Genomic DNA, 12,261 nt, shown 5'->3' on the forward strand with positions numbered 1-12,261 from the left:
GCCGTTGGCCGAGGTCCGTAACTATTGAAATAATATTACCAGGGTTGCAATGGTAAGGGATTTTATGGGTACGATAACCATTTCAGAAAATATCCCATTTCATGGTATCACGGTACCACAGAATTTATTTTATTATCAGTCAAAAATTATCCTTAAAGTAATGAAAACAGAAAGCTTATTGTTGATTGAACAAACGTTTTATTACTAAAAATGAAACTTGAAACCATTTTGTTAATGGCAGGATGTGTAAAAAGTCTTCAGAAAATAAGTAAAATAAAGGGGAGATTTAATGTCCAGTTGCTTTTTTTTCCAATATCGTAGATAAGCAAATGTACACGGTATGATAACGACTTTTATATCACGGTATACCTTGAAACCAGTATATTGCTGCAACCCTTAATTTCACAGACACCTCTAAAATTTAGAGAAATATAATTTTGTTAAGGAGGTGTGCATGGTTTTGCATGTTGTAGAGAAATGACTGACTTGGCCTGTTTTCTCAGATGCCCAACCCTCACAGTCACATCACTTTAACGTGAAGTGACTGTGAGGGTTGTGCTGGGCTGTTTCATTGTTGCCATACCGGTTGGGCCCTGCCCTGTCATCTGTGCTGACATAAAGGTTGCCGAGGCTGATTTAACCACATTATGCAGGGACATACGGGGATATGCTTTGATGGAGATTCACACAACCAGAAATAAACCTGGTGAGTAGACAATCAGCAAATAAATGCCACAATTAAAATGTATGAAAAAGATACAGACTGTATTTATGTGTTACAGAAAAATCTTTAAATGGACTAATGTGAGCAGTTTCCTGATCATCCTCAGGTGCTGACTGTTTTAAATAAGATGGAGCAGGACCAAAGTTTGAGAGAGCACGAGAGAGCTTCAACAAAAACTACAAGAGGACGTAAACTTCAATGACAGAGTAACAGCAACAACCTCAGGTGAGTGCAGCATGTTCAGTATGTGAGGAGGAAAAAATAAAAAACAGCTAGCTGCCAGCACAGAAAACTGATTTTATTCTGAAATGTTTGCCTGATTGCTGAAAATGAAACACAAGTATTTGCTCAGTTCAGCTGCACTTGGTTTAAGGCCTTTGCACACTGAGTATTTTTTTTCCCGGATGCTTTATTTTAGAAGCTGTCATCCGAAAAAAAAAAATCCTTCCACACAGAAACCTTGCACACTGATTCTGATACATTTTATTGTTCTATTCATTGTGAAAATTCGCAATACGTGACAGAATGTAAGGCCATTTCCTCCTTTGCCTCTCTCCACTGGAGATAACTATCTGACTGTCATCACTCCCTCCCTGTCTTTCATTTGGCACTGCAGCTGCATGAAAAGGGCGGAGCTGTCCTCCACATTCTGTGTGCGCTCCACATCTTCCTCCTCGTCATCGTCACATTCCTGACGATTACTATCTGACCTGCTGAACGTGAGCTATCTGAGTTATAGAATGATTCTGTGCACTCCGTCCCTCTGTCTTATCACAAATGTGTCACGCCGCCACATTTTACTCACTGATTCTTGGTCAAATGTCTCTAAAGGCTTTGACGGATGCGAAACACGCAGAAAATCGGACCTGTTCTGAAACTTTTAATCATGGAGGGAAGTTTCGGACTCAGTGTGCAAACGTGGTTGACATGATGTGAAGATTTTTAGACTTTAAATCATTACAGGCATTAACACTTTTACTCACTAATGACCCAACTTGGATGAACATGTTTCTAAGTCTACTAATTATAAATTTACTCTGACTACATTTATAGCATTATGACCATTTTTTAATGTTTTTTTTGTTTGTTTTGTTTTTTGGGAAAGAAGAATTATTGTTTGGTTACTTTATCACTATATTTCACTATTCTAATTGTGTCTTTGTTTCCTTCAACCCAACAGACACCAAACAGCTTCTCCACTCGAATTTCTCTCCCACAAGTCTGCACTAAAGTGACATAATGGCAGCATCATCATTCGGTGAGTCTGGTCTGTTAGCAAAAAGGGATATGTTATTCCTAAAACCCAGCATAGCGACAGAAATTAGGTCAACCACACAAAGAGGAAGTGAAAAAAACAGATGCGGGCCAACAGAATGGGGTGTGTTCTTGGTGCTGACTTGTCTAACCATTTAGTTTCATTTGGCTCCTCTGAGTCATGCACATAAAAAATGTTGGCACTGAACCCACAAAGGTGTCTTCAGTGAACATAAGAGGAGTACACTATATTTTTAATGGTCTGTCATATTTTTAGGTTGTAGAAAGTCCTCTTTACAATTACTTTGTGTGAAGGGTTTGTTTTGTAAATGGAGAATAAAACACTGTACAATGGTTTCCACCAAACTGACAATTGAAAGGAAAGAACAGAGACAAAGGACCTTTGAGATCTTAATAGACGAAATCACCAGTCATTGGTGAAAGAAACTGGAAACTTAGCCTCAAAATGTGTGCAGATTTAAACAGGAAAAGATTCCTGTTGTAGTGCTGACTGCACAAATATGCCCCTAACAAGCTGGAATTAACAGGCAAAGTGTTGCTTTAGATATTATTGATATGTGATGAGGTTGGAGTGAGAATAAGTTGGATATCAGGCAGAATTGTCAACTTATTTTACTGCATTTCTATCTTCAGTGTGACACTGCATCCACTCTGACCGATTTCTGTGGGGGAGGGGAATTCACTTTTCTCTATCCAATCCAATCACCAAATAGGTGGAGTCTGCAGACCATTTCACAGTTATCGTAGTCGGCAGATCCACCCTTAAATTTCAGTGGCAAAACTGCCGTACACGTGACCACGACCAAATGGAGCATACAAACACAAACAATTCAAGGGAGACTGATAAGAAAGAAATCTGACAAATGTCACTCAGGCTTAAGCAAAATCACACTGTGAACTTCACTGTCCATATTTGTCAACTTGGAAAATTACCATGGATTTTACCCTTTGGCTCGATGTTGGCTGTTCTGTCAGCAAGACAATTTTGTGGTTGCTGCTGCTGACAGATTGCACTCCATTTATCAGTTTTCCCAGCCCTTGCCGTTTCGTGTTAAGTGGAGCACCGGCTCACTGAAATTGAACAGACCCTACAGGGGCTGGCAAAAGTTTTGGCACCTCTGGTCAAAATTTAATTTGCTGTTAATAGTAGTGAGTAGTTATATAAGTAGAAAATTAGCTGATCTCTAATTTCAATCTTTCACAGTTTCAAAGTAACAAAAAAAGGAAAAGGGCCTGAAGCAAAAGTTTGGGCAGGGTTGGGCAGTTTGGGGGATTTTCACCCATTCTTCCTGCAAAAGGCTTCTAGCTCTGTGAGATTCTTGGGCCATCTTCATGCTCTGCTCTTTGAGCTCTGTACACAGACGTTTTAATGATGTTTCAGTCAGGGGACTGTGAGGGCCATGGCAAACCTTCGGCTCACTCCTCTTGAGGTCGTCCATTGTAGATTTGGAGGTGTGTTTAGGATCATTGTCCTGTAGTAGAAGCCATCCTCTCTTCATCTTCAGCTTGTTTTGCAGATGCTGTGATGTTTCCTTCCAGATTTTGCTGGAATTTCACTGAATCCATTCTTCCTTCTACCCCTGAAATGTTCCCCATGCCACTGGCTGCAACACAAGCCCAAAGCATCATCCATCAACCCCCGTGTTTAAAAGTTTTTTCTACAAACATACCTTTGCTCATTGTGTCCAGAAAGTTCTATTTTAACTTAATTCCAAAAAGCATCAGGCTTGTTTCGATGTTCATTGCAAACTTCTGATGCTGAATGTTGTGGTGAGGACACTGGAAGGGTTTTCTTTTGAGGACTCTTCCATGAAGGTCATATTTGTCCAGGTGTGTCTGCACAGTAGAACAGTGCACCACCAATCCAGAGTCTGAGAAATCTTCCTGCAGGTCTTTTGCAGCCAAACGGGGGTTTTGATTTGCCTTTTTTACAATCTTACAAGCAGCTCTCCCAGGAAGTTTTCTTGGGCTTCCAGACCTCAACTTGACCTCCTTCTTAATGACATTACGAACTGAGGAAACAGCTCCTTGAAAACACTTTGCTATCTTCTTATAGTCTTCTTCTGCTTTGTGAGCATCAGTTATTTTAATTTTTCAGAGTGCTAGGCAGCTGTTTAGGGGAGCCCATGGCTGCTGATTGTTGGGACAGGGTTTCAGGAGTCAGAGTATTTATAAAGCTTTGAAATTTGCATCACCTGGTCTTTCCTAACGATGACTGTGAACAAGCCAGAGTCCTAACAAGCTAATTAAGGTCTGAGACCCTGGGTAAAGTTATCTGAGAGCTCAAATGTCTTGGGGTGCCAAAACTTTTACTCTAAAATTGTACAAAACAAGAGAAGCATGTTTCATCTTTAACTTCACATCCTTTGGAGATCAGTTCATCTTCCACTCATTTAACTATTCACAGTAAACAAAAGTTTGACCAGGGCTGCCCAAACTTTTGCATGCTACTGTATCTAATTATTTTTTTTAAGTCCAAACTTATGCGTAGCCATTTCAACATACCTGTTTTGCGGGGCTTTTAAGAGTGGAGCAGCGTGAAGTAAAAACAAACTACAAATGTTAGGCAATTTGAGAAGCCATGTCAATTTAGAATAGCCTTGATAGCAGCGCCTGTCTGCCTGTGGTGCTCAACATTATCAATACTCCTCATTGGTTCTGGTGCACAGCTTGACAACCACAAGAAGTGAGGAGAGGAGTTGAGCTGCTAGTGGAGCAAAGAAGAGCTGCTATAGGAGCTGAGATGTACAAGTAGGGAGTGAGTGGGGTAAAAAATGTGTGTTATCAGGGGTGGGGAGGCTAGAAATAGGACAGGGGTGTGAAGGGTCATAGGGCAGGTCATCCACTAGCAAAGGGCACACATTTAGCTGCTGCCGGTGTGGGGCTGTATAGAATAATAGGAGCGGCTGTTCTGAAGCACGCCAGTCACAGCGGTTTAGTTTGTCCTTTACTGTAAAGCCAGAAAAGCAATTATTATATAACCTCAAACATAGAAGGAATTCTTCAAACTTTATCCCATTGAGCCTGACTATCTCCATATAACTTTAATACATCGATGTGTAAACCAATAAAAAAGAATACACTGATTACAAGTATACAAGTTGATTTTAATGCTTTGGCTTTTTTTGTTTTACAGCATCTGAACTCAGGATTGTGGTGTTTGGAAAGACACAAGACGAAACAACAACACTAAGTAACTTCATCACAAAGGATAAAGTTTTTCCTAATCCGAAAATCCCAAAGCAATGTACAGTCACCTACAGAGAATGGATGGGGAAAAAGTTGAAGGTAGTGAAAACTCCAGATGTCTTAAGTCTGTCAGTGGATAAAGCACGACACGAGATGAGAAAGTGCGTTGCTCTTTGCCCCCCTGGACCAAATGTTCTCCTGCTGTCAGTGAAGCCGTCTGATTTCAATGAAATAGATAGGCAAAAATTAAAGTTCATCTTGAGTTTCTTTGGTGAAGATGCTTTAAAATACTTAATGGTCGTCCAGACACAAACTGGGGAGGTGCAGAATTCTTCCGTGAACCACATCATCCGAGACTGCAGACAAAGGCAACACAGCATTGACTTTGATAGAAAAGATCTTTCCGAACATGATTATCAAGAACTGATTGAACAGATGGAGAAGATAGTGATGGACAACAAAGGAGGACATCTTAACTGTACTGAAGGGACTGATTCCATGACGGAAGCTGTGACCTCAAAACCTCCTCTGAACTTAGTATTATGTGGGAGACACGAAGCCTGGAAGAGTTTAGTAGTTGATGCCATCCTGGGTGAAAGAAAGTTTGGTCCACTTGCAAACTCATTAGAGGGTGTTAAACATCAGGGAGAGATTAGTGGATGTCAAGTTTCCCTGGTGGAGCTGCCTGCTTTGTACGGAAAACCTCAGGACGCAGTGATGGAGGAATCATTCAGGTGTATGTCCCTCTGTAATCCTGAGGGCGTCCATGCCTTCATCCTGGTCCTACCTGTGGGTCCCCTCACTGATGAAGACAAGAAAGAGTTAGCGGCCATGCAGAACACATTCAGCTCTCAAGTAACCGACTTCATCATGATTCTGTTCACTGTGAAGTCTGATATTAATTCTCCAGTCGTCGTAAGGTGTCTAAGGGAGAATATGCAAATCCAGGAAATCCGTCGGAGCTGTGGAGAACGATTTGTTGTCTTCAACGTTAGAGACAAGCAGCATGTTTTCCATGTGTTGCACACTGTGGAACAGATGAGAGCTGGTAAATCCAGATGTTTCACAAAGGAAATGATGGCCAAGCCCCGGGTGAAGACGATTGCACACCAACAATCTGTACCAAAGATGGCTGGTTATAAACTTCAGAGCAGAGAGTGTCTCAGGATGGTGCTGATTGGGAAGACTGGCAGTGGAAAGAGTGCCACCGGAAACACTATTCTGGGCAGACCATGCTTCACATCCAGAACCAGCCCAAACTCAGTGACCATGATCTGCAAGAAAGCAACAGGAGAGATTGATGGACGGCCTGTGGTCATAGTCGACACCCCCGGCTTGTACGACACAACTCTGACCCACAATCAAGTTAAACAGGAGCTTGTGAAATGTGTCAGCATGTTGTCTCCTGGACCTCACGTGTTCTTGTTAGTGCTGCAGATCGGCCGCTGTACACAGGAGGAGAAAGATACTGTGGAACTGATCAAGGAGTTTTTTGGCAAGAACTCAGAAGACTACATCTTTGTTCTCTTCACCAGAGGAGATGATCTTCAAAATCAAACATTTGAGAAATATATACAGGATGACAGGAAAGGCTTTGTTGACAAACTGATCGATGACTGTGGAGGAAGATACCAGGTCTTCAACAACAAAGATCAGAGTCGCGCTCAAGTCACAGAGCTACTGAGCAAAGTTGAATCAATGGTGAAAAAAAATGGTGGTGGCTGCTACACCTCTGAGATGTTCCAAGATGCTGAGGCAGCCATACAAAAGGAAATGAGGAGGATACTGAAGGAAAAGGAAGGAGAGATACAGAGAGAGATGAAGGACTTCAAAAGTAAACATAACAAACGAATGCAAGCAAAGAAAAAAGAGTTGGCAGAACAAAAAACCAAATCTCAACGACAGAAGGAACTGAACATCGAAGTAATCAAGGAAATGGGGGAACGCATTGAGAAGGAAAAGGAAAAGATGAGGAGAAAGGAAGAAGAAATAAAAGCAGAGGAAAGGAAGTCAAAAAGACAGGAAGAAATTGAACAGATGCAGCGGGAACAAAATCGACTTGAAATGCTTCAACACGAATACGAACAACAAAGAAAAGACTACGAAATCAAAAGAAGAGAAGGTGCAATCAGAAAAGAACAAGAGGAGGAAGAACTAAATGAACTACAAGAAACTCTTGAGAAAAACCTGGCAGTAATTAAGAAAAAACACGAAGAAGAGGCCCGAAAGCAAGCTGAAGAATTCAATGACTTCAGACAAAGATATGACGATGACTATGCAGCTCTGGCGGAAAAGCATGACAAGGAATTGGAGTTTCTGAAGGAGAAGCACCTCAAACACAATGACTTGATAGTCCAGCAGCTGAGCAAACACAAACCATATCGGAAAGACTTCAAGAGACTGAAGAAAAGACAAGAAGATGAAATGAATGAACTTATCGGCACAATTCGTTCCCCAAATGACGAAGATCTGACCAAAGAAATCATTGAACTGAAGGCAGTACACGAGGAAGAACTAAATAACTGGATACAAGAACATGTAAAGAAAGCCAGAGAGAAGACCTGCACCATTTTGTAGGTTACAACAGCAGCAAAGTTTCAAGTGGCATAACTGAGATATTAAGATTTCATTTGTTTTTTTTCCTTGTTTCATACAGTTGAGTTCGTAAATTTACAACAAATTTACTAACTCTTTAAAGCAATCACTGACTTTCACCCAGGAGGCCGGTGTTCACTTCCCAAGCCCAACCCTGCTCTTTTTTTCTAAACCCAACCACATGCATGTGTTTGCTAAACATAACCCCGTGTTTGTTGTTAAAGGAAAAAAATGTCAATTCGGGGTGTTGTACCAACGTAGTGCTTTTTTTTTTTTAAAGAGACTGTATGCAAACTGTACATTTCCTGTGAAAACGGAAGTGTGGTTTGAAAACAGACAATGCATGTCAAGCTGAAGTTGACATGGCGCTCCAGAACGTCAACCACCAATGCAGGGTACCTTGCACGTCATATCTCGATGAGAAAGTCTATGACCAAATGCCGATATGTGATGACTAAGGAGTGAGAATGTGTTGGCAAGAAAAGGTAGCTGAATTTTACAAACCAGGAAAGGATATAAACAGATATCCAAATATTTGAAAATGCCAATCAGTAGTGTTCAAACTCTTAAAAGGAAGTGGAAAATTAGGGGTTCTGTTGATACCATGACATTGTCAGGTAGACCAACAAAGATTTCAGCCTCAGCTTCAGGGAAAATTGTTCGGGATGCAAAGGAAAACCCACAAGCAACTTCAGCTGAAATACAGGCCTCTCTGCAAAAAAGTGGTGCGGCTGTTTCAAGATGCACAATAAGGAGGTACTAAAAAAGGGCTGCACGGTCGAGTTGCCAGGAGAAAGCCGCTACTGCATCAACGCCACGAAACAGCCTAATTATAATATACAAGACAGCACCTGGACAAGCCTCAAAACTTCTGGAACAAAGTCATTTGGAGTGATGAGACTAAAATTTAACTTTTGGTCAAAACCAGGAATGCAACGTTTGGAGAGGCAAACAAGGCCTATGATGAAAAGTACACCATCCCCACTGTGAATCACGGAAGTGGATCTCTGATGTTCTGGGGTTGTGTGAGCTACACCAGCAAACAGGGGCTTTAGTCAAAATTAATGGCAGTATGAATGCAACATATCAGAAAATACTAGACAATTTGCATTCATCTGCCCAGAAGTTGTGCATGGGATGCACTTGGACTTTCCAGGGCCCAACCGACCCTATAATGGCTACAGCAGCACAAAGTGAAGGTTCTGGAGCAGTCATCACACTCTCATGACCTCAATATAACTGAGCCACTTTGGAAAGATCTCAAACATGCACTCAATGCAAGACAACCCAAGAATTTACAAGACCTTTTTGCTAAGAAGAATGGGTAGCTTTACCACCTGAGAAAATAAATGGCCTCGTCCACAACCATCACAAAAGACTGCGAGCTGTCATTGATGCTAAAGGGGGAAATACACACTATTAAGAACTAAGGGTATGTACATTTTTGAGCAGGGATCATGTCAATATTTTCTTTATTTTTTGTTTACTGATTCTAAAATTAAGTGATGTCTTATAGTTTAATCTGAATCCTATTAAATCTAGAGTTTTGCCTGATCACTCATGTTTTCTTTAACGAGTGGAACACGTCTTACAAATTCTGCCAGGGTATGTAACTTATGAACAGACCTGTACATATATCCCTCTTCTTACAAAACCTGATATTGTTGTAATCTTTGAAATTGAGTGGTGGGCCTCTTAGTCTCTGTCAGATCCTCTTGAAGTTCTATGCAGCGAGGCAAGGACAGGTAAGGGGAGAGGTGTACCTTGCAAACACTATAATGTGAAACAGTGACTCAGGCCTTTGTAAACCCTACCCTCAGATTTGTGAGTGAACTCTTGCAACTGTGTTTGGATGTGTATTAGATGGATCATGTCAGTCTACTGTTCGAAATGTGTTTACAAGGATCAACTGGGCTCAGTTTATTCACATTTTATAACACACCACTGAACATGATAAGTGATTACACTGTGAATATTCTTTGTAAAGTTCAGTACGGAATGTTATTAAAGATTTCATTAACTGCAAAGTTTGGTTGGTCATTTTTTCTGTGGTCATCTCTTTTTCTGTCTTTTACACAAATTAAACCGATTAACTGATGTGTACCTGTTTATGTTATAACATGTATTCAAGAGACATTACAGAACATATTAACTGCATTTACCAGACTAAACTTACAAATAATAGTAAAACTACATGACAGAAACAAACAATTTAATGCATAAAGGTATAAAGCTCATATTTATTTTACTTTCAAGAAGAAAAAAAATTCAATTCGCAGTGTTGTACTGATGTAGTGCTTTTATTTTGAAAGAGACCGTATGCAAACTGTACATTTCCTGTGAAAGAAGAAGTGTAATGTATGTAAGGCTGAAGTTGACACAGCGTCCCGTGAGGTCTGAATGAGAATGTATTGCGATAACATATCTGCTGCCATGGTTGACGACTGTAGCATGCCACTGTCAGATTTTATCAGAAGGGTGTATCGACTTTACGTGCAGGCTGAACATCCTGCTTTGGACAAGTTTTACCAGTTCTAGCACAGCAGACTTTACTTTGTTGTCGCAACAACCTTTTGTTTTGTAATTGTGGTTTCTACATTATAATGAACTTTCATATTAAAGGTCAGTCTACAACAGACTGGATTGCTTGTATGCCTACAAAATATGTTTTAATAGAGAAAGAGTGAAAGTGTCTGGATGTGGGTGTGTATGTCTGTACTGAAAGACATGACTGCTTTGATGAAAAACCAGTGACTGAAATAAACAGTTAAAAGACCAGGGCATCACAAAGAGGGAGAAAGACAGACACAGGGCATGCTTCTGAGTTCTTCTTAAAACCAAAACGGCTGAACCAAGAACCCTGTATTGTAGTCAGGACGTTATTTAGTGTATTTGTTTACACTTACATTTCCCAACCATAGATAAGCCATTATATTGATGCCATAAGGTAACAGATCAGTGTTATAAATTTTATAACCTCAGCATCAAGAATGAAAAGTCATGGTTCGGTCAGTCAACCATGGCGGTTTAATTGTTGTCATACCTGACAAAGCTCTGCCTCCTCACCCTGATGGAAAGGGTTTTCTCAGGTAATCTGATATCCTTGCAAGCAAGTACTTTAATTTATGAGCCTCGAGGAAGAAGGACACCACAGGACTTCACCTGGTGAGTAAGCTTTAACAAAATAAATTCAACAAACGTATAAAAATAAAACAGGGCTGTACCAAATGTTTGTAAGTTTGCTGCTTCATAATGCTGACACTAAAATTCTAAATCAACATTTAAATGCTGTGCATGTTACAGACAGGGTGAGGCTCCATAATACGAGCCCACAGTGTAAAGTAAACTTGTGGAGTTACACATAGGTGGTCCACACAGAACTAGACCTACCAGCACTGGCCCAACACTGGGCCTGCTGCGACGGATCCCAACCAGGGTAGACTGATAGGGCAGTCTAGCAGCAGTGTAACTGTACCATATTTAATTTTTTTCATTATAGAAAGTTGATTTCATCAAAAAAGACTGATTCATTTAATCCTTTAATCACTTTATTAAAGTTGAGGATTTTGTTAGGGGATTTTTTTTTTATTTTTGGTACAGCCATAAAACACATTGACTCAATGAATGTATCATTAAATTGATCAAAAATGTTAATTGATAATTCCCAGGTGTGTATTGTTCAGATGTTTAGGCTTGGCTATCAGATGGACCAGAATCACTTTTTGTAGTTATCGAGGTAAGGTGTATTATACTGTTGATTCACACATTATATGTTGTGAGCAAAACTGAACTGAAACTACAAGAAAAAAAAAACCCAGCTGGTTCAATGCAGCATGTTTAAGTATATCAAAATGAAGGGGGCGCTGTGAACAACAAGATTTTATTTTAAAAGCTGGCCTGTATTTTGAGAGCTAAACACAGATATTTGTTAATACATTAAAGAGCTAAAATGAAGTCAAATGAGGTCTGTAGTGCCTACACAATGTGGTATGAACAAACTATCATTATATTCAACCAGAGACCTACAGTAGCTTTTTTACAGGAGAACAATTTGTTTTCTTTATTAAATGCTGTTCTTTGAGTGTGGTGGTATTTTTAACTTCAATGTCCTTTTTCACCAAAGGTGTTAAATTATTGTAGCTGATTAGACCTCTGCTCAGACTGAAGTTAGGCAAAGCAGCACTGGGTTCTGCTTGAGTTAAGAAGACTCCATGTAACAGGAATGATGAAGATGTATTATGTTCCGCCCTAACAGGTCAATCAATCAATCAAACTTTATTTGTATAGCACTTTTCATACATTAAAAATGCAGCACAAAGTGCTTCACAGAATAAAAAACAAACAAAAATAATACATACATATTGAAAACCCGCCCCTCCCACCCCCACATATAAACACACACAGACACACACACACAGGGCACTGAGGAACCAGGTGAGGAAAGAACCACCTATGGGGAGCCATCCACACTGAGAGGC

General features: G+C 40.2%; 2 protein-coding genes across 3 annotated transcripts in view; one reads left to right on the top strand and one right to left on the bottom strand.

Annotated features, from left to right (window-relative positions):
- prdm6 (PR domain containing 6) overlaps window positions 1-12,261 on the bottom strand; it is a 189,385-nt gene that overhangs the window by 89,196 nt on the left and 87,928 nt on the right. The window lies entirely within an intron of this gene.
- Window positions 784-7,765, top strand: LOC126394957 (GTPase IMAP family member 8-like). Its single transcript, XM_050052108.1, has 3 exons — window positions 784-949; window positions 1,905-1,982; window positions 5,136-7,765. Exons 2-3 carry the CDS (start codon window positions 1,964-1,966, stop codon window positions 7,763-7,765), a joined length of 2,649 nt encoding a protein of 882 aa, XP_049908065.1. The 5' UTR covers window positions 784-949; window positions 1,905-1,963.

The sequence above is a fragment of the Epinephelus moara genome, chromosome 8, assembly GCF_006386435.1.
Source record: "Epinephelus moara isolate mb chromosome 8, YSFRI_EMoa_1.0, whole genome shotgun sequence".
NCBI lineage: Eukaryota > Metazoa > Chordata > Actinopteri > Perciformes > Serranidae > Epinephelus > Epinephelus moara.